Source organism: Silurus meridionalis, chromosome 7 (genome assembly GCF_014805685.1).
Source record: "Silurus meridionalis isolate SWU-2019-XX chromosome 7, ASM1480568v1, whole genome shotgun sequence".
Taxonomy (NCBI): domain Eukaryota; kingdom Metazoa; phylum Chordata; class Actinopteri; order Siluriformes; family Siluridae; genus Silurus; species Silurus meridionalis.
This window is the reverse complement of record NC_060890.1, coordinates 14,805,351-14,826,561: the sequence shown is the minus strand read 5'-3', so window position 1 is coordinate 14,826,561 and position 21,211 is coordinate 14,805,351. Positions and strand designations below refer to the sequence as shown.

At 39.9% G+C, this 21,211-nt stretch overlaps 1 protein-coding gene across 9 annotated transcripts in view; it reads left to right on the top strand.

Annotated features, from left to right (window-relative positions):
* Nucleotides 1–13,588: 13,588 nt before the first annotated feature.
* camk2g1 (calcium/calmodulin-dependent protein kinase (CaM kinase) II gamma 1) overlaps nucleotides 13,589–21,211 on the top strand; it is a 59,644-nt gene continuing 52,021 nt past the window's right edge. For 4 of the 9 annotated variants that reach the window (XM_046853870.1, XM_046853862.1, XM_046853865.1 and 1 more), the window contains exons 1-2: nucleotides 13,589–13,787; nucleotides 15,224–15,318. In XM_046853870.1, the coding sequence (XP_046709826.1) occupies nucleotides 13,723–13,787; nucleotides 15,224–15,318 (160 nt within the window). In that variant the 5' untranslated portion in view covers nucleotides 13,589–13,722. The remainder of the gene's footprint in view (nucleotides 13,788–15,223; nucleotides 15,319–21,211) is intronic. The other 5 variants (XM_046853878.1, XM_046853875.1, XM_046853872.1 and 2 more) reach the window with 2 other exon arrangements.

Here is a 21,211-nt window from a genome sequence, read left to right as displayed (position 1 = left end):
ATGACGCAGGACCTGTCCGTGCTGCATTATTAAAAGTTTGTCCAGCAGAGGCTGCTCTTCCTACTTCCCATGTTCTAAAGAATTCTTCGTTTTTTCTTCTTTACTTTCCTTATAAGCAGATCCCTTTACATTTATGCATAAATCTCCTAGCCTTGTCTTCTGTCTGGAGGCTTACTAATGAGCCTGCAGTCAGCCCTGAGAGAGGCAAAGGGGGGCAGGACTCTGCGGCCATCTGTGTATGAGCGCACGTTGGTGTGTGTGGACAGACAGATCCACCCGCCCACCATGATGACCACCTGCCTCTTCTTGCATCATTACCTGTCAGCTATGTGGGTCACTGCTTTGTGTGTGTGTGTGTGTGTGTGTGTGTGTGTGTGTGTGTGTCCTTAGCTATCTGCCCTGATTGCAAAATGCAGTGCAACGTTACTTATAGTACTGCTTTAAACAGAAATGGCGCTGTAACGGGATGCTCTGTTTTAATCTTTAGTTTGTGCCACAGCAGATACTGCAGTACATTATATTTAAACTTCACACTTCTCAGCACTGCCCTACAAACACAAGAAAAGCTTGTTGTTGAGAAGTAGGCAAGCGTTCATGTTTTTTTGTCAAATGAGGTCAGAGGTTGACTATAGATAGTCTGAGTCTGTGCTAACAATAAAAGAGCAGAGAAGCAGGAAGGGAGAAGAAAAGGGAAGGATGCTACACCCTTGCGCACTCCCCGAGCCCCCCAGCTCGTCCATCACTGTGTCTGGCACTTGCTGAGGACTCGCGAAGGAGAACCCAGCAGCGTGCCTCACAGCAATTTCTCTCACTGGTCCTAAGTCACTTATGGTGCTTAATGAAAAAATTCTGCAACAAAGCCTGGGTAAAAAACCTCAGAAAACTAAACAGAAACCAGCTTTTAAACTATATTACATGTGCTGACCCATTTCCTCAATGGCTCATTTGCACTACTGTGATAGACTGACATTGACCTTAACAGTCCTTGGTCATGAGGACTAAACTGCCCATGGCTCATGGTTTCACGCTTCACAACACTGACCTACTAAATCAGACAGACTTTTTAACAGGACAAGAAATCTGTATTGTCATACAAATAGAATTTTCATTATATTAAACTCCTGACTCTATGTGCATACATGGTGCATTTTAATCAGGTCGTTTTTTTGTTTTTTTGAAAGCAGGCCTCTCTTGAAAGTGATGTCGTCTGTCCTTGATTCCAGATGGTTGGTTGCGTACACACAAGAACAGGAACATCATATACACCCATCCCCCCTGATTCTACCTGAGTCATCCATCCACAATACAGCCTAGTAGTAGTGTATGTGTGTGTGTGTGTGTGTGTGTGTGTGTGTGTGTGTGTGTGTGTAGGACAGATGTAGGATACTGGGGACTGGCACTGATGCCCCTGCTGTGTGTATCTACACAGTTTGAAAGCAAAACCTCTTTCAAAAAAAATAAATAAATAAATAAATTTTAAAAAGCTGGACATTTTTAATCTATTTATCCATCTGGTTCACTGACTCCTGATCTTTCCTAATATCTATGCCTTTACTACATTTACTGTTTCCTCATTTTGCTTCTTTTCCTGCTTTCTGCCTTCCTCCCTGAAAATTTATTTTAAACAGGGCAAAAATATAAAGTTAAAATTTAGGGCCTTTAAAACTCTGGAATCCGAGAGACTGAGGGAGTAATGTATTTTAAAAGATAGCATTATTGGATTATTTATTTTATTATATTATTTATATTTGAAAATATTCCGATTGATTTATTTGAGTGCCTCGACAGAAAAGCAAAAAAAGCATGTCCCCTCATTACCTCCTACACAGCACTGTGTGTATGGTTTAAATGAACACATGGCTGTCTGGCAGCCTCCCAGACAATCCAATGGATGGCCAATGAAATTTTACGCCATATTATGCATGACTTGTCCTGTCATTTGCAAGCTGAATCATGGAGAAGGAGGAGGATGAAGCCAATGACGTAATGCAAGTCTATTCTCAGTGCTCAACAGTTCAATTATACATGAATGTTTTAGATGGGAAATTCCTGATGAGGTAGAAGGCAACACCCAGTGACCTGTCAACAATGTTGATCTCTGTATGTGTCCTAATAAATTCTCATCTAATCAAATTTGACATTTCAACAGTAACAAAAAGTAAACATTTAATAGTGGCCAATGAAAGAGGAACATGTGCTGTCTTTGTGTAGGCAGATGTAAAGTGTTTTTTTGATTCCAGTGAGAGCTTTTTTTAAGGAGGAAGAACCATTTGCATCTTAAAGTTGCGCCTACACAGTGTGTATGAATATGTAAAACACAATGTTCACTCTACACAAGGCAGACTGTGTCAAGCCACAATGCTTTGGAGAATGTCCCACTCATGGCACATAAGAAGGTGTATCTTGATACACAAACGCACACCTACAGACCTGCTGATACACACTCAGCAACTCTGGCTGCACTGAACTGTAGTGATATCTGGTTGACTGCATGTTCATTAATAATTCACAGTCTTAGTCCTTTAGTCAAGGCAAAATGGTTTCCTTGGACTGCTCTGAGTATGTACATGTGCTATATAACTAAACAGCATCCGTTTAGTTATAATTGTTGAAGCAGCATATAGTCAAGAGCGCCAAATTGTATTTTTATAATAATAATAACTCAAAATTGCATTGTCCCTTCAGTTTGAAATATTAGCTTTTTGAAATCTAACTCTAGATACATTTTCAGAAATCAATGTGAAATCTGTTTGAAACATTAAATATGCATTGTGTAAGGGAATTAAAAACACATTGTGGTGGCTATATGACTGGGTCACAGCATCTTCAAAATGACAGGACTTTTGGGGTTGTTCATGGTAGTCAGGTGTTTGTGCCTACAAAAAGTGGTAGAGAGATGGACAAGTGGTGAACCAGTGACAGGGCCATGGGCACCCAAGGTGTTTGAGGAGCAAAGGCTAGCCCATCTGGTCAGATCTCACAGAAGAGCTACTGGAGCACAAATTGCTGGACATGATAGAAAGAAATCATAACACAGTGTGTCACAGCTTGCTGTATTTGCACATATTGTAGTGTGCGCATTAGAAAGAGGCCATAGGACAATGGAAGAAGGTGACCTGAACTGATGAATCATGGTTTTTTTTACATCATGTGGATGGCCGGGTGTATGTACATCACTTTTTGGTAGAAGAATTGGCACAAGGATATACTATGGTAAAAAAGCAAAGCCAACTGATGCAGTGTGATTTCCTGAGAAACCTTAGGTTCTCACATTCATGTGGATGTTTCTTTGACACACAGCACCTACTGAAACACTGTTGCCGACTAAGTACACGCATTCATGGCAAACAAATTCCCTAATAGCAGTGATACATGTTAATGTGCCCTGCCACATTGCAAATATTGTTCAGGAATGGTTTAGGAACATGACAAAAACTTCATAGTGGTCTGCAAATTCCCCAAAGGAAGCTTTTATGGGACGTGCTGGACAAATAAGTCTAAAGCCCCACCTTGCAATTTACAGGACTTAAAGGATCTGATATTCTAGCACACATACAGAGGCTTTTTGCCTCAAAGGGTCAGAGCTGTTTTGGTGAAACAAAGGGACACACGATCTTAGACATGTTGTTTCAAGGTGAGGCCTGATCAGTGTGTGTATTAGTGTATATAGCTCTAGTGTAAGTGGCTTCAAAATCCATTAGTGTCACATTTTGGTTCAATTTGCATGCCAATTATTTCTATATCCCCAAATACAGTATTAATTTCCAACTAGTGCTTTGTATATATCTGATATACGCAGTTCAGATTCATGGATCAGAAATACAGTCTCTGCATGTGGTCTGCATGTGGCTTGTTTAGAGATTTGTTTGAGTCTGCTCCAATGTCACTTGTTATTTGCTTTTGTCTTTCTCATTCAGACACAAAGACATGAAATCCCAAAAGGACAGTCATGGATGTGTAACTCACTCATCTGCTGAGAGGAAGGAGAATCACAGTGACACAGGACGCCCACAGGCTCAAAAACACACACAGACACACAGACACACACACACACACACACACACACACACACACACACACACACACACACACACACACACACAGTGCTGTACGCTTGAAAAATCTCAGAAACTAAACTGCAGTGCACATGTGCACAGACTATGAAACAGTTATGGAAATGTCAGCATGGCACCTTCCTAGTGGCGTCACCTACAACTAGGAAAGAGTCTTGGCCTGTAATAGAATCACCACACCCTCAATAAAACTGTTGTGTTCTGTATGTTCATTGACCTGCTGCTCTTAATTACAGACAAACATGCACTGCTTAAGTCTCTAGGCTACAGAGATCCCCAGACAGCATAGCAAATTCCCAGCATGTCAGCATGACACATGCACCGAACATGAGTGCAGGGTTACGAGGACCCTTTACAGGATGTGTGCTAGGTATAAAGCAAACTGTATCAGGCAGTACTCAAAATCCATTAGCACAAAATAATTTCTCTCTTTCTCTTTCTCTCCTACTCCATCTATTTATCTCAGTCTGTGCAAATTATCTCCACCCTAGAACGCTTGCAAAAGGATTAAATATATATAATAAAGTTACAACATATCCAGGGTGCACTTTGGGAGGAGCACATCAGCTTAGGCAACAAGCCTAAACGATATTCCAGTATGCACAACCCAGATGCACACAAACAAACTAGCTTCAGCTTGATGAATTTCTATTACTCCATGTTCAGCCTTACATCAGTTTCTCCTTTTTTTTCTTACCTCCGCTTTCCCTCTGCTGAGGTGTGGTGTGGTGTATAAAACAGGTCAGTTGGGAACGTGTGGTGAGGGGGCAGATGCTAACACGAGCTGAAGTGTGATGCACTCTCTTACATAAACACTGTGGGATGGCCGTGGGCCACCTTCCCACTGGCCTCTCTGTGTCTAATATAAAATCTTATGTCATGTCCTAGTACTCTCCCAATTACGGCTATTTTTTAATAGCAGGGCTATGTGTGTCCTCAATGAGGGGACATGTATAATTTGTAAAAAAAAAAAAAAAGAAAAAAAAAAGAGTAGACATCCCACAGGTTGTCAGTAGACATGTGCAATCTGATTTGCTCTTTATCTGAAGGAAAAATGATCATCATCGCATATTGTAATGGAGAAAATCAGAACGATTCTGATGCGATTCTACATACAACTGTTTGGAAATTTTGGCAGAAGAATTGCAAAGTCTTGCCTACTCTTCACCACCCACACCAGAAGCCCACACTTTTAAAACATTAGCACTAAGGCTGCTTCTCTCTAATGGGCTCTACAGTGTATTAAACATTTATCAGGATTCAAACCACATAGCTGTTGGGGAAGGTTGTTGATTGGGGTTTTAGTGAAGAGTCGATGCAAAGCTTGCTGCCATCAAATCAGTGGACTCAAGGTTGAGGAGTTGTTGAAGTACATCTTCACTCCCACTCCCACTTCCTCTAAAACAGATGCATGTTTGAACCTATATCACAAAAATCAATGTGTTTAGGAACGGATAATAAAAAAAAAAAAATTAAGATAAATAGTATAGCTTAGTAGTTAGTAGTTGAGTGACATTTAGTATTCATTGTGTTAGTATTCCTGTAAGCTTTCATGGTATACCAGTTTTCTGGTCAATGAAACCCACAAAGATCATGATATACCTACCAACCTGTCCATCACCTACACAAGACTTGATCTGAGTAACACTTTAGGAATTTTAAATATTGAATTTTCACTCTCATTTAAAAGTGAGAGTGAAATGACAAAAACATGACATGGAATAGCAGCTGAAGAAGTATGATTTAACATAGGCAGGAGGATAAGGGATTAGACTATAAGACTGTACATATAGGATAGACACACAGGGTGCAAGAACGAGCACAAGAAGGCAGTACCAAACATCAAACATACACCAAGTCACCAAGATATCCCTTGTGCAGTATCACTTAACTGTAGCGTACCTACCAAATAAGCGCTAAAAAATATGATCACAAATGATATGAAAAATGATATGAACTGCTTCATTTTTCCTTGTGCTAACCCATCTTGAGATAACCGGTACAAGATCTGCTCAATAACAAGGAACAACCAAATAAGGAAATGAAATGCATCTCCAAAGGAGAATTTACATTATTGTAAAAAAAAGGTATTGCATGCTTTGGCACTTGACCTGAGTGGAGTCATCTTTCCCGGACTTTGCTGCCAATGTTGACACATGAGGCATGCAAGGAGTTTAAATAAATAAATCCAGCAGATCAGTGGCATTAAAATGTCCATCAAATAAGTGTGGCTTATTTACCCATGATACAGTGCACCGAGACAAAACAAGTATCGAACAAAACTAAATAGGATATGCTTTTATAGAACAATAATGAACAGGGTTGCACAAGACAACACTATAGCCATCTATGGCTGGGAGCCAAGGAAAGAAAATATGGCTGTACTCTATGTGTGAAGTGGCATTCTCTCTCCCCTATCAATCACAGTGACACTAACCAATCATGCGAAACTGTGAACTGATACATGTGGAAGAGCCAGTTATCACTTTCCTCCAAGTGTCATGATATCCGGTCACAGGAAAATAATCAACTGCCAACCTTTTTTCAGTTAAACAATGGCACAGCATATTTTTATCCTGTTCTAGCTGCAGTTAATGTTCTGTAATGTTTTATAAAAAGTAATTTCTTCTTAAGACATCCATTAATTTATAAAATACTGTATAATTGTTACAAACTGTATTTCCCTCAAGTTCCCTTGTACTATAAATAACAAGCCTACAAAAACACCAGAGGTTGTAATGTTGCAAAGAAACTACAAAAATACAATATCCTCCATACATAATGTTTTTCTTTCACAACAATACCTTTACGTTTGCTGATAAAAATAAAAAAGTGTTGACAATGTAGACTCCTTCTATAAATATTAAATCAGCATCTCCTTAGAGAACACCTCACTACAGCCATTAGGGCTTTCTTGTTTTTTCATCATTTTATTATTAGTTACAGACTTCCCATACACATGCCTATAGATTAGCTGCTACTGTAGAAACTATAGCATTAAATGATTATAGAAAACTAATCAACATCTGCAGCCAGATTTGAGAACTGAACAGCAGTGTGGTATAATTTCATTTAAGGTTGGTAATAAAATATTTATAAGCTAATAATATATAGTTTCCTAATAAAAATTTAATAATTAATCTTTTTAAGGCAGGACTGGAATACAAAAACAATCCATGCAAACCTTTCTGAATATTTGCTTTCAAATTGTTTAATTAATGTATTTATTATTTAACTAATATAACCCAGCCATTAGGGAGGCACAAGCCAGTGCACTCTTAGTGCCGGTCCCAAGCCTGGATAAATATAGAGGGTTGCGTTAGGAAGGGCAACCAGCGTAAAAAGTGCCAAATCAAGTACGCAGATCACGAAAAATAATTTCATACCAGATCGGTCGAGGTCCGGGTTACCAACGACCGCCACAGGTATCGTTAGCCAACAGGGTACCGGTGGAAATTGGGCTACAATTGGCCAAAGGAGGAGAAGGAGAGGAGGAAGATGACTACAGAGACGGCAGGAAAAGGAAAAGTGTAGGAGAGTGGAGGTTCGAGTTGGTACTTTAAATGTTGGTACTATGACGGGTAAAGGGAGAGAGTTAGCTGATATGATGGAGAGGAGAAAGGTGGATATGTTGTGTGTTCAGGAGACTAAGTGAAAAGGGAGTAAGACCAGGAACATTGGAGGTGGGTTTAAACTGTTCAATCATGGTGTGGATGGAAAGAAAAATGGTGTAAGGGTTAATTCTGAAGGAAGAGCTTAGTAAGAGTGTAGTGGAGGTGAAGAGAGTTTCTAATAGGGTGATGAACGTGAAGGTGGAAGTTATAGGCGTGATGATAAATGTCATCAGTGCCTATGCTCCACAAGTGGGTTGTGAGATGGAGGAGAAGGAAAAATTCTCTAGTGAGTTAGATGAAGTGGTAGAAGGGGTACCTAGGAATGAAAGAATGCTGATTGGGGCAGATTTGAATGTTCATGTAGGTGAAGGGAACAGAGGTGATGAGGAGGTGATGGGTAGGTATGGCTTTAAGGAGAGGAATGTGGAAGGGCAGATGGTGGTACATTTTGCTAAAAGGATGGAAATGGCAGTGGCGAACACTTATTTTAAAAAGAAGGAGGATAATAGGGTGACGTATAAGAGTGGAGGAAGGTGCTCACAGGTGGACTATGTTCTATGTAGGAGATGCAACCTAAAGGAGATTGGAGAGTAAGGTGTTGGCAGGGGACAGTGTTGCTAAACAGCATCGCATGGTGGTCTGTGGGATGGTTTTGGAGGTGAAGAAGAAGAGGAGGAGAGTGAAGACTGAAAGAAGAATAAGGTAGAGACTGAAGGAGGAAGACTGTAGTGTGAAATTCAGGGAAGAGGTCAGACAGGGTCTTGGTGGTGGTGAAGAGGTGCTGGATGATTAGGCAACTACTGCAGAAGTGATAAGGGAGACAGCTAGAAAGGTACTTGGACTTGTGACATCTGAAAATAGAAAGGAAGACAAAGAGACATGGTGGTGGAATGAGGAAGTGCAGGAAAGCATAAGGAGCAAGAGGCTGGCAAAACAGAATTGGGATCGACATAGTGATGACAAAAGTAGGCAAAAGTACAAGGAGATGCGGCAGCAGGTGAAGAGGGATGTGGTGAAAGCCAAGGAAAAGGCATATGAGGTGCAGTTTGTGAAGTTAGACACTAAGGAGGGAGAAAAGGATTTGTACTGATTGGCCAGGCAGAGGGACCGAGCTGGGAAGGATGTGCTGCAAGTTAGAGCAATAAAGGATGGAGATGGAAATGTGTTGACTAGTGAGGAGAGTGTGTTGAGAAGATGGATTAAATATTTTGAGCAGCTGATGAATGAGGAAAATTATAGTGAAAAGGTTGGATAGTGTGGAGATGGTGAAGCAGGAAGTGGATAGGATTAGTAAGGAGGAAGTGAGAGCATCAATTAGGAGGATGAAGAGTGGAAAGTCGGTTGGACCAGAGGACATATCAGTAGAAGCATGGAGATGTTTAGGAGAGATGGCAATGGAGTTTATAACAAGATTGTTTAACAGGGTTTTGGAAGGTGAGAAGATGCCTGAGGAATGGAGAAGGAGTGTGCTGGTACCAATCTTATTATAAGGGTGATGTGCAGACCTGCAGTAACTACAGGGGAATTATGTTAATCACACCATGAAGTTATGGGAAAGAGTAGTGGAAGCCAGGCTGAGAGAAGAGGGGTATGGTTTCATGCCGATGGTCAGAAGGTCAGAAGGAGTTGCATTGTGTGTTTGTGGATTTAGAGAAAGCATACGACAGGGTGCCAAGAGAGGAGTTGTGGTATTGTATGAGGAAGTCAGGTGTGTCAGAGAAGTATGTGAGGGTAGTGCAGGACATGTATGAGGACAGTGTGACAGCAATGAAGTGTGCAGTAGGAACGACAGAGTGGTTCAAGGTGGAGGTTGGACTGCATCAAGGATTGGCCCTGAGTCCTTTCCTGTTTGCAGTGGTGATGGACAGGTTGACGGACTAGGTCAGAGTCTGCATGGACTATGATGTTTGCGGATGATATTGTAATTTGTGCTGGGAGTAGGGAGCAGGTTGAGAAGAGCTTGTAGGGGTATAGGTATGCACTGGAGAGAAGGGGAATGAAAGTCAGTAGGAGTAAGACAGAATGTGTGTGAATGAGAGGGAGGGCAGTAAAGTGGTGCAGTTGCAGGTAGGTGAGGTGGAGAAGGTGGAGGAGTTCAGGTATGTGGGGTCAACAGTGCAAAGTATTGAAAAGTGTGTTAGGGAAGTGAAGAAAAGAGTGCAGGCAGGGTGGATTGGGTGGAGAAGAGTGGCAGGAATGATTTGTGATAGAATAGTATCTGCAAGAGTGAAAGGGAAAGTTTCTAGGACTGTGGTGAGACCTGCAATGTTGTATGTTACTGTTTAGAGACAGTGGCATTAAGTAAAAGACAGAAAGCAGAGCTGGAGGTAGCAGGAGGGGGAGCTGGAGGTCGTTTTGGAGGCACGGTGAGGAAGGCGAGATTGAGATGGTTTGGAGATGTTTGGAGAGGAGGGACATGGGGTATATTGGTAGGAGAATGCTGAGGATGGAGCCACCAGGAAGGAGGAAAAAAGGAAGACCAAGGAGGCGGTTTATGGATGTGGTGAGTGAAGACATGCAGGTAGTTAGGTTGAAAGAGGTAGATGTAATGGACAGAGGGGAATGGAAAAGGATGATCCGCTGTGGCGACCCCTAATGGGAGAAGCCGAAAGAAGAAGAACAAGATTATTTTACTAATATATCTGCAAAGTTATCATAGCAATTTAGATTAAATTGAGTTAATTATTAAACATTTAGGTATTTCATGAGTTAATGCAATTAATATAATAAATAAATGTATTTACCAACATAGTAATTCATTTGAAGGTTTAGAAGCAATATATAATAAGCAAATATTGTGGGATTATACAGTATAAAGAATTTATCAAACATTTTGACAAAAGGAATAGACATTTCCATTTTTATTAAGTTTTTTTCTCCAAAGTTCCAAAAATTAATAATAAACATATTTATTTTTATTTGCATAGCATTTATAGAACATCATCTATGCAGATGAATACTATGGGTTTTGCACTACTGATCAGAAGTTTTAATAATAGATAGCACCAAGCTATAATAATGAGGTCACACATCTGACGTTTTTCCTGTAATTCTATAGGTGAATTAACGTCACCCCCAAGAGAGCATGATGTTAAAGACCTTGCTACAAGGACAAAAAAGAGCAATGAGGCTATCAATTCAACAGGTTAAAAATAAACCAATTGATCTGTATTAATCGATAACCAATTAATATGCCTCATGCTATGAGTGTTGTCTTTGCAATTTGAGTTATAATTACTATTGTTTTCTGTTTGCTAAAATGACAATTTAAGCATTTTCAAGTCGCTTAAATCAGCACTTCTGAGATCAAACTGCAGATTATTAATGTTACATTAAGAGGTACATTGTTGGCATACACTGTTGGCATACACTCTACTGTGAAGGATAGAAATTAACCATTCTCATCTTATCTACATGAGCTCATTTATTTAGTTTAGACTCCCAGTCATGGCTTTTATTTTCATTGCATGAATGTCTAAAGCATGCCTTTGTACATGCTTTGAAAATGGTGTCTATGAGTGCATTGTATAGTTGAAGCCTCTCAGTTTCCTAAAAACGGTTTAAAGCCTTTATGGTAAGAAAACTCTTTGTGATAGGTTTCTATACCGATACTTCAGTTCACACAAATCTGGCTAAGATTACAGGTTCCCCTTAAGGATTAAATTTTTCTTTTTCTCTTTTTTCTAAGAGTGCTGGTATTTCAATGTTTCAGCTAGGACTCACCTAAAAATGAAAATATCTTAAGTGGTTTTACCTATCAAACAGACTTAATGTTTTCTTTTCCCATTACAATATGATTCATTTTTCTAATAATTCTAGATGTTGATGGCTGAAACAGATGTATTTTGAAACATTCACCCAGGCTTCTAAATATCTAGCACATTTTAAATTTGCAGATGAATAAATGCTTGTTTTGAGGTATCATCAGACTGAATAATGAGCATGTCCAGTTAGAATATCAAAATTATATAATGCCTCAATATTTATTTGATATGAGCTGTTTTGCATAGACATAATACTATTTGTTGCTGGTACTATTTGTTCCTAAATGCAAAGATCTGAAGAATTTACTTTGCTAATAAAATTATGACCCATACAACCCTGTATTCGCCAGTCTGTCTAACAATAATAATGAAAGCCCTTGAATTAAAGGGCCTTTTCATCACAGCCAGTAAGGAGAGATTAAACAAAGGCTGCTAACCAGATGGGGATTGGGTCACTAACTATTCCCAGTGCTCTGTTCTGAACACCATGTAAGGGAATCCACTGCCAGAATGGATGCTGAACAGCCAATATAAATGTTACCACTTCATTGCAATGAGTAAATGTTCCTATCTGAAAAAAATAAAAAATGTTTGTAGATCGCATTTAAACATTATCCAGACCTTTAAATCTATAGTACTGAAGTAAACTATGAATACATATAATCAAACTTAGGTCATTACAGGGTACACTTAAAATTTAGTTTTCAGATAGACATAGGAAAACTAGAAGGAGAAGAAGAAGAAGCCTTTATTTGGTACATATACATTACAGCACTGAGAAATTCTTCACGTACTCCACTTGTTAGGAATTCGAGGTCAGAGTACAGGGTCAGCAGCCCTGGAGCAGAGAGGGTTTACAGTGGCAGCTTGGCCAGGGCTTGAACCACCAAACATATAAGCAGTAATGCCTTTGCTGTATATAAAAAAAAGACCCCTAATAGAAATTGACTTTTAATTACTGATAATCTTAATGGTATAATGGGAATTATTGGTATTGGTTGATATGGAAATTCTATTGGTCTCTGTTGGTCTCTTTTGGTAATGTGGTGACTTCTATTGGTGGCAGATACCATTAAGGACCAATAGAACAGCTCTGGCAAACTGTAGATCGCATGTTGATATTTACAGAACACCAATAGGGAGCATAAAAACACCATTAAGTATCCACAAACACAGAATGTAATGAAAACCATATGGCAATGATTTTAAGGGCTGACACTGGATAGTTTGTAATTGTATTTGTAGTGGAAACTATTGGAGTTTTTGTGATGATTTTCTTTTTGTTTTTTTTTCTCAACAGAATCAGAACATTAATCACTGAGCCAACACTACACAATTACTGTAACCAGACAGTAAATCAAGCTCAAGACTGAACTAGGATCTGTAATGTAGCATTGCTATCCAGTGCCCCAGTGTGACACTTTAGCACCTGTTATTTTGTAAGGTTATCCAGCTACTAAGGATGGGTATATGCAAAACTTTAATCTCAGTGGAATTGAAGACAGTGCAGTTAAGGTTATATGTGTCGACACAGCCATAACTATGTTGCAGGACCTGTCTACGATCTTGTTCTTTGGAAAAACCAACACATCACATGACCTGTCTTTTCAGTCTCTTGCTTCCTTAATGTAGGCTGCCATTCGCAGGTTTCCATTAAGGCTTATAATGATGAGATCTGAATGTCCTTTTAATATGACATACACCTGCAAAAATTACATAATAAAGTACAATAATTTTAAGTTGCTGTAGTGTCCTTGTTTAACCAAATCCCTTGAATATTATTTAAAAGAAACCCAAAACCTGCACTGTGATCTTAATATGGAGCACTTCATTTTGCACTAAGAAAGAACTGCAGCCTTCTCCTATTGCCTACATAATTACCTGCCACCCCTATTAGTGTGCCCCTGTCCTTATTTGGTATAGATATATACCTCGATATAATCAGATCAATTAGAATAAACCTGTTATGTGTCTATCTATGCAAAACAAAAAGACGACATTTTTAATAGTCTGTACGCACGCCTTTACGCATCATCATGACTTTGCGGGCTTGTACAAAGTCTCGCGAGATGGCACGTGATTTCCTTTCCAGCTCCTCCAACACTTCCTCCCTCCTCTTTTCACTCTCTCTCTCTCTCTCTCTCTCTCTCTCTCTCTCTCTCTCGGGCGCCCTCCCTTTCTGTCTGAACACATGAAATTCAGAGGATCTCCTTCCGAAAGGCGAACACAGCGGTCAGAGAAGCGCTCGGCGACACCCCCTCCCCGCACAACATGGCTACAATTGTCACCTCCACCAGGTTCACGGAAGACTACCAGCTGTACGAGGAGCTCGGGAAGTAAGTGGCTCCGGCGCTTTCGGTGCCATCGGGGTTTAAACTTTCAGCTCGTCCTGAACGTGTAAAATCCCATTGTTTTAGCGAGACGCTGACAGCAGTGCGATCGGAGGCGCGGTGTGATGAGAGGCTCCGGGTCCGATCGCGCTGTGTAACCCGGCAGCATGGTGTTTTTTTCGGCATGTTTACGCCTTCGACTCGCCGCTTGCATTCACTTGGGGGTTGCTCACTTCGGCTCTCATGCACGTTAATGACAGCTTGGCTGTGTGTGATGAAACCCTGTTACAGAGTCTCCTCGCTGCGCCAGGAAGCTGTTTGTTTGTTTGTTTGTTTGTTTACCTGCAGTTTAACTAGAAAAAAAAGAATACAATCAGAGTTTCCGTTCACGTCGCCTAGAGGTGTTGCGATTTGACATTTTTCACGGAATGGGCAGCTAAAATATCGCAGTGTCCCGGTATCAATCGAACGTTTCACACACACACACACACACACACACACACACACACACACAAAGCCGCTGGTTTACTGAACATATGCACGAGTCTCATTGCACTTTTATGCATCCTGTGAATTTATAACTTCCACACTCTTAGATTTCGATTTTGTTTAATCCTGTACACTGGGGCACGTGTTTTTGATCTATGTTGTGTCATAATTTTAATCCTAAACATTTTATTGCACTATATATGAGTTATCTAGAGGAATGTCAATAACAAAAAGCAGATTGAAAATGACTATGTAGAAATATGTAAACAATACAGTAAACCAAACTTGCTTGAGTGATGAACTGGTAAATAATAACATGCATTTGATCTCTGTTTATTTTTTTAAATGTCAGCAGTGATACAATTATTTATTAAGATGTGATTAGGCTACTAGTTAAGTACTTTTTTTTTTTCAAATATTTGGCAAATTTGCAGCCAAAATCACATTATTGCTTTGATTTTATTGATACACATGGCGATGCCTTATTATTATTATTTTTAGCAGGTTTTCTATATTTTTTTATAAAAGCATTAAAAGCTATCTAAATCCAGATTTCAGGGTCTGAATGTCTTATTTCAATGTTTGGTCAACCAAAGAAATGTCAAGGGGTCTATGTGTGATAAGGAGGATATGCATTGCATATTTGTTTGCTTTGGTACCTGGCAGTTCTTTCAATATAATGGTAGAAGTCTCATAGTCACTGGCCATACAAATGCTTTATTCCAGAGTTTTTCAATTTAATCTACAATAAATGAAAATAGTTTTTTAATATCTCTTCTGATCTTTTGATATCTTGTATGTATCTGACAGTAGTAGAGGTGAATGGCTCCCTGCTCTGCATTTGTCATTGCCCTCTCTCTATGACGCACCTGATTGACAGCCATTCAGTTCATTGCATCAGTACTATTGACGCTCTCTCTTTTTTCTTTCTTTTCTTTTTTTTTTTTTTACAGGGGTGCCTTTTCTGTGGTGCGCAGATGTGTGAAGAAGTCTACTGGCCAGGAATATGCTGCTAAAATAATCAACACGAAGAAACTAACAGCCAGAGGTAAGGTTCAGACGGAGGCCTTGTTGAATTTAAACGCAAGTGACATCATGTAGCTAGAGCAGGCTAGTATAGCTCTGTTGCATTTTGACTGCTGTGAGCAATGGGGGAAGTGGTGGCAGAAGATCTGGCATGTTGGATGTCTCCTGGGATTACATGTCGTTAATAGAAGAGCGTGCTCTTTGGAAGGGGGCTGACTGACCGGCCATCCTCTGTGTGCAGCTCACAGGTGTTGCCCGGCACACAGCAGTGCTGCGGTATGTGTATGACACAGAGACGCAAATTACAATTCGAGGCAGGTCATGGTTTTCTGGGGCAACAAATGCGGAGTGAAGTAAAAGCACAGCGTGCTGATGGTGATATCTGATTGCGTGCTGTGTGAGTGTCACATGAAAATACACTGCGTGCTTTCATACCTGCTTTGTATGCCTTAGTGTTTCTAAATGATATGTAGTAGTACTGTAGAAGTTTCATTTCAGAACTGATCTGCTTTTGATTAGCTGTAGCACAAAAAAGAGGTGAGAGAAAACAAGTAATTTTAGTATAGATGGCTATTCCCTAGACATAAGCTCATGTTTATTACCAAAGAAATAAATGGCAAACTTTCCTTTCCTTACAAGTCCTTGGAAACATTAGTGCAGCAAGGAAGTGTTAGTGGTCTGTGTTTTCCATTGCTGTTGCATTCACACACTGTTGGTGTGCGAGGATATAAAAATACCTTAGCGAGCACATTTTAAGGCATTCATCAATTTGACAAGCTTTACTGGTTGCGGCAATTGGGAGAGGTTTTTAGGTTCTTAGGGCAACATTCTTCATGCTGATTAATAAAGTCTTGTTTAGTCTGTTACCGCCATACATCATATTTCATAATCAAATTACTCTGAAATGAGAAATAAGCTGTTGTACCATGGTCTCGCAAGACCTTCATGCTTACACCTCGGTGCTTTTGGAGGTGTCTATTAAATATTTTGGCAGTGAGTAAGGAAGTACCTACTTCTTAAATACTCCTTCATTCTGCCAAATAGGATTTTTTTCATTGAGTTAATGGGAAAAGTGGTGTTCTCCGTATGGGGTGTAAGTGCCCCATCTGGGACTCGACCTCTGTCTTTGATTAGCTGCTTTTCTCCAGCAGTAGGACCAATTAAGGGCTTCTACAGAGCACTGTACTGCACCCGCACTGTTAGCTGAGCAAGAGGGCATGACCAAAAACCCTGACTGGTCCCTGAAAGCCAGGGACCTTTCCATAGCATGATTCTCAGTTCAAATTGTCTATTGAATATCTGACATGATTTGGAAAACTTTATACTTACTTTCAGTGAAATTATTTGTATATGGTTAGTGCTTCAGTGAAGAGTCGATCAATGCTCTAAATACCCTCTTATCCCGGAACATCCCTAGTTCTTTGTGCAAATGCCTTCCCCTTTTCTCTCCTCGCTTTTTTATCCTCAAACACTGAAGGATTTAGCTGAAAGATGTAGTGTAGAACTGTAATGACCCAGTGATTGGATGGGTTGACCCAGAGCTTGTTGCAGTAGCTAGGCAACCGTTTTCCCAGAGCTGTTTGTGATTTGCTGGCATAGGCGAGGAGGACAAGACTAGCTGAGTGGGGGACGGATAGCTGGAGACCTAGAGAAGTGGGGGGAAGATATGCACTGCATATCCATTTTTTTCCATAGTAATAATGGTGTTGTGTACAGAGATGCGTTTCTATTTGTTTGGTTCTATTCCTATTAACAGTTGGTCTGGGTGTAAGAGACTTCCTGTGACTTAATTGTTTTATGCCTTTGTAATTGAACCATCTGTCTACGTGTCCCTCTCTGCCCTGTTCATTATATTTGCTGATGCTGGTGGGCGTAAACGGGGAGCTATAGGCTCTGTCTGAAGATCGCCTATGATTGCTGTCTCAATGAATCCTTCCAGCCTTCTCACAATTCAGTGATGGTCCTGCAGTATGAAGTAGCTCTCATTTCTATCCATGTAACCTAAAGCATTGATTCATTATATAACATTATTTTTTTGACTACGTTGTGATTTGTTTCCGGCTCTTTTGCTCTTTCATCTATGTATCCATACCACCCTTTCTATTTGTGTGAGGATTGTTGTGTATTGAGGTTAATCCACTTATTTAATTGTATCTGACTAAGTCTCGAGGGATCCCAAAGAACAGTCTTTTGTTTCGCTCTTGTTTTTGGTTGTGAAAGATCGACATGTGATAAAGGCGTCATCAGGTACTGTGTAATAAAAAGGGATTCCCAGTCACATAACATAAGCCATGTAGCATTATTGAGCGTTACAGTTTTGCAGCCGTATCTGATTTGGTTGCTTTAGTTATTTTCCTGCATTGTTTCATATGAATGGCCATTTACATAGTGAGAGAAGAAGTGGGGCTTTTTTCCAGAATGTTCTTTAGTATCCACGTATTTGTCATTAAGCAAACATTTACCTGGATGGCTTAAACTCAGTTTTAGGTTTGCGTATTTGGTATACTACAGTTGTTACAGTTTTGTAGACACCCTTCACCAAACCATATTATAAAACTCTGGTCCAGCAAACAACCAATGGGTTTTGAGATTTCACCTGAGGGATGTGAGGAGTTTAAATTGGTACGGTTTGTGTGTTAGATTGGCTATCGACGTGCCTGTGTAATCCATCCCAGCAGGCCTGTGTGAGAAGGCGGCCTGTCCTGAATAGGTCAGCAAACTCTACAGCTCAGTGATGTTTCATCCAAACCTATTTTGAAACCAGGGTCCATTAAGATCATTGTCACTGCGTCCGCTTGCATCTCATCATGTTTTTCCAGTTCTCTTCCTGATGTTCAACTTTTGCTGTGCTTTAGTAATGCTTCGATTTTCACTAAAACTTATGCAATTATGGAGGCAAAAGAAACTGAGGCAGAAGGTTTTGTCAGCACAAGACTCATTCGAGGCTGAATGTTTTTCTTATAGTGTAATGCTTGGTTAGAAGAAAACCATCCGGACATCATGTAATTCTTTGTACTGGGCAGTTGACAGCAGTTGACCCCTCGTTTTTTTCTTTTTTCATTATTTCCATTTCTAAATGATTTGAGCTGTAAATAAGTGCTCATCACCAAGAGGATGATCCAGATACATGGAGCTAGAAATAGTGCCAACCAACAATGTGTTAGCATTTGCTCTGCTGCACTGTAGTGTATAGCAGGCTTCAGTAGCATTGTCATAACATTTAACATTGAAGATAAACAAAAAAAACAAAATGCTAAGTCAAGCCCAAGTAATTATTCCTTTTGAACAATCCTGTGTGTCCTCTACAGGACAGACGATGGCAGTTTGGAAAAAAATGTCTTCTTTGCAGCAGTTCACCAGTAGCAATGTGTGAATTAATGAATGAATGAATTAATGAAATGACCTATTTACTGTGAACACTTGCTCTGTGTGAGTTCTCCGGAACCCTCATAGAACTACTTCTACTTTAGTGAGCATTATGCAGTGGGAAACTGTGAATAACAACTATAGCACTTTCATTATGCATGATTAGTTCTTTATTCTTTTTATTCATAGCATATGTCTTCATTTAACTACCTGCTTTTGTTCCCTCTCATTTGTGTCAAGAAAAGGATGAAAATAAGACTAGACTACAGACATACTACAGATGTCCTAATGGTGGTAATGTGGAATGAGTCTATGCTAGATTTTGAAATAGGCGTTACACACATTTCCACTGTGGCTTTTTTATGTACGTGTTCTGGGTGATTCCTACGTGTTACAATCTGAGAAAACCTTTTATTAATTGCATCTTTCCACCTCACGCCCTCCTTCCCAGGCTCTCTGTTTTTCTTTCTAGAACAACAGACCCTCTCTAACACATTGGTTATCTTCTGTAATGATTGCTAAAAAGAGGTATTCCACAATATCCATACAGGCAGCAATGAGACTAAGTGGAAACTAATAATCAGATGGAGAACACTGTTTTCTCTTACCATGTCCACACTGGCTGCATGCGATGATCACACGGCATGACGTCGCTCAGAGACCTGAAAATCGCACATCGTCTCTATTTCAGGAACATTTTAGTTTCCTCTCACCTCCAAAAAGTGTGCCATTTTATCAGCAATCAAATCAAAGTAATGAATTGTCACAGAGGTGGATGTGTTCATACTGAAGGTAATGACTGTGTAGCCTGTGTGCCATGATTGCAGTGAATCTTCTCTTGAATATAGCGGCATATTGTCAGTATCATTAGCCTAAATAATCACTTTTAATGGTACTCAGTGCAATCATTATGATGTACAAATGTCTGCCAAAAGGTAGACAGGAAAATGAAATTTTACAAGTAATTATAAATGTATTCTAAACGATGTGGCATTAAATGGGCATTGCTCTCTCGGGGTTTAAATATGAAACAGGTTTAGATAATTTATGGCATGATGTCAGAATTGTTGCGCCTACTCCTGCCGTGAGTGGAAGGAGATGATAAAGCCCATTAGACAATGCAAAACATGCCAGTATTTATTTCCTTTTTTTTTTTTATGTGAAACTGGAATGTGCTATTTATTAAAATTCTCAGTAGTGAGGAAGAAGTGTTCATTCAATGCCAGAGTGGCTTACAGAACTTCAACTTTTGTTTTGCCTTTTTATTGTGTTTTAAATGATGGAGCTAATGATCAATCAAAATGGGACATTCAGTTCTGTTATCTGCTTAACAAGAAAAAATTTCGACATCGTTTCAATGCATCGGCATATTATCTATATATAATATTGCATTATCTAATGACACAGTGATCATTTCAGTGAGAAGCTACAGTGTGATCGACATTGTTTTTCTCTCATGCCACCCACTGCTAACTCACAATGAGTTGAATTTTGCTGGCAAGAGAGACAGATGGACTCGCAATGCAAGAAGCATAAGCCGGCCTTTGCAGAGCCGTTCTGAATGGAATGACTAAGGAAGCAGACGGTTTTATCAGTCAAAATGTTGACATCTGCCATGCAAATAACTGTCCTTTTAATCAGTTTGTGTGGATGTAGGCTGCAATATGAGGAAAATGGCGGGTGTGGCTGATTGATTACAGATTATAATGCAGTAGAATATTAGCCCTGATTCAGTTGTAATGAAATGGAGGCGGATTGTGGGGGCATTGTATTTTGACCAGCTGTGGTCAGAGGATGGCAGTAAGACAAACCTGTGCCTGGTTTCAGCGCTCTGTTTACAGAAAAACGTGAGCAGGAATGTTAAGGTAAGACTTTAATCTCATATCTATAAATCATGTTGACAAAATTGTTCTCCTTTAATCTGCACGGATCAGGAAACAGATGAACTTTGTTTAGAGGGTGCCAGTGAGTCATTGGCTTCACTTAAGACTTGCCTAAGGAAATGCCTACCTACACACACACACACACACACACACACACACACACAAACACATACAAGTACAAATACACGTACATGTACACAAGCTCTGACACGCGGATGGGACTGATAGAGTTCTGCCTAAAAAAGAGATGTCGGGTAAAGTAGAGATGCCGGTTTAGTTCCCGTTCACGAGTAGAAGATAAGTAATCGCCACACCTCTTGATTAAAACACGACGACTTCTGCGAGTTCAAAGAAAGAGTTTAGCTGCACACGCAGCAGACAGAACCTTCTGACTGAACGTTTATGGTTCTAGCATAAGTGTTTGTCATGCCTAATCCTCACGCATGACACACCCTCGCTCAACACTTCAGCCTCTTCTGTATAAATATTAGCCCAGTTCGCTGTTGTGTTATTTGACATTGGCCTTTACTGTTCAACTCTGTTTGTGTGTGTGTGTGTGTGTATGTGTGTGTGTATGTGTGTGTGTGTGTGTGTGTGTGTGTGTGTGTGTGTGTGTGTGTGTGTGTTGTCTACATGGCTGTATAAATCACCCCAGGCTTCCAGTAA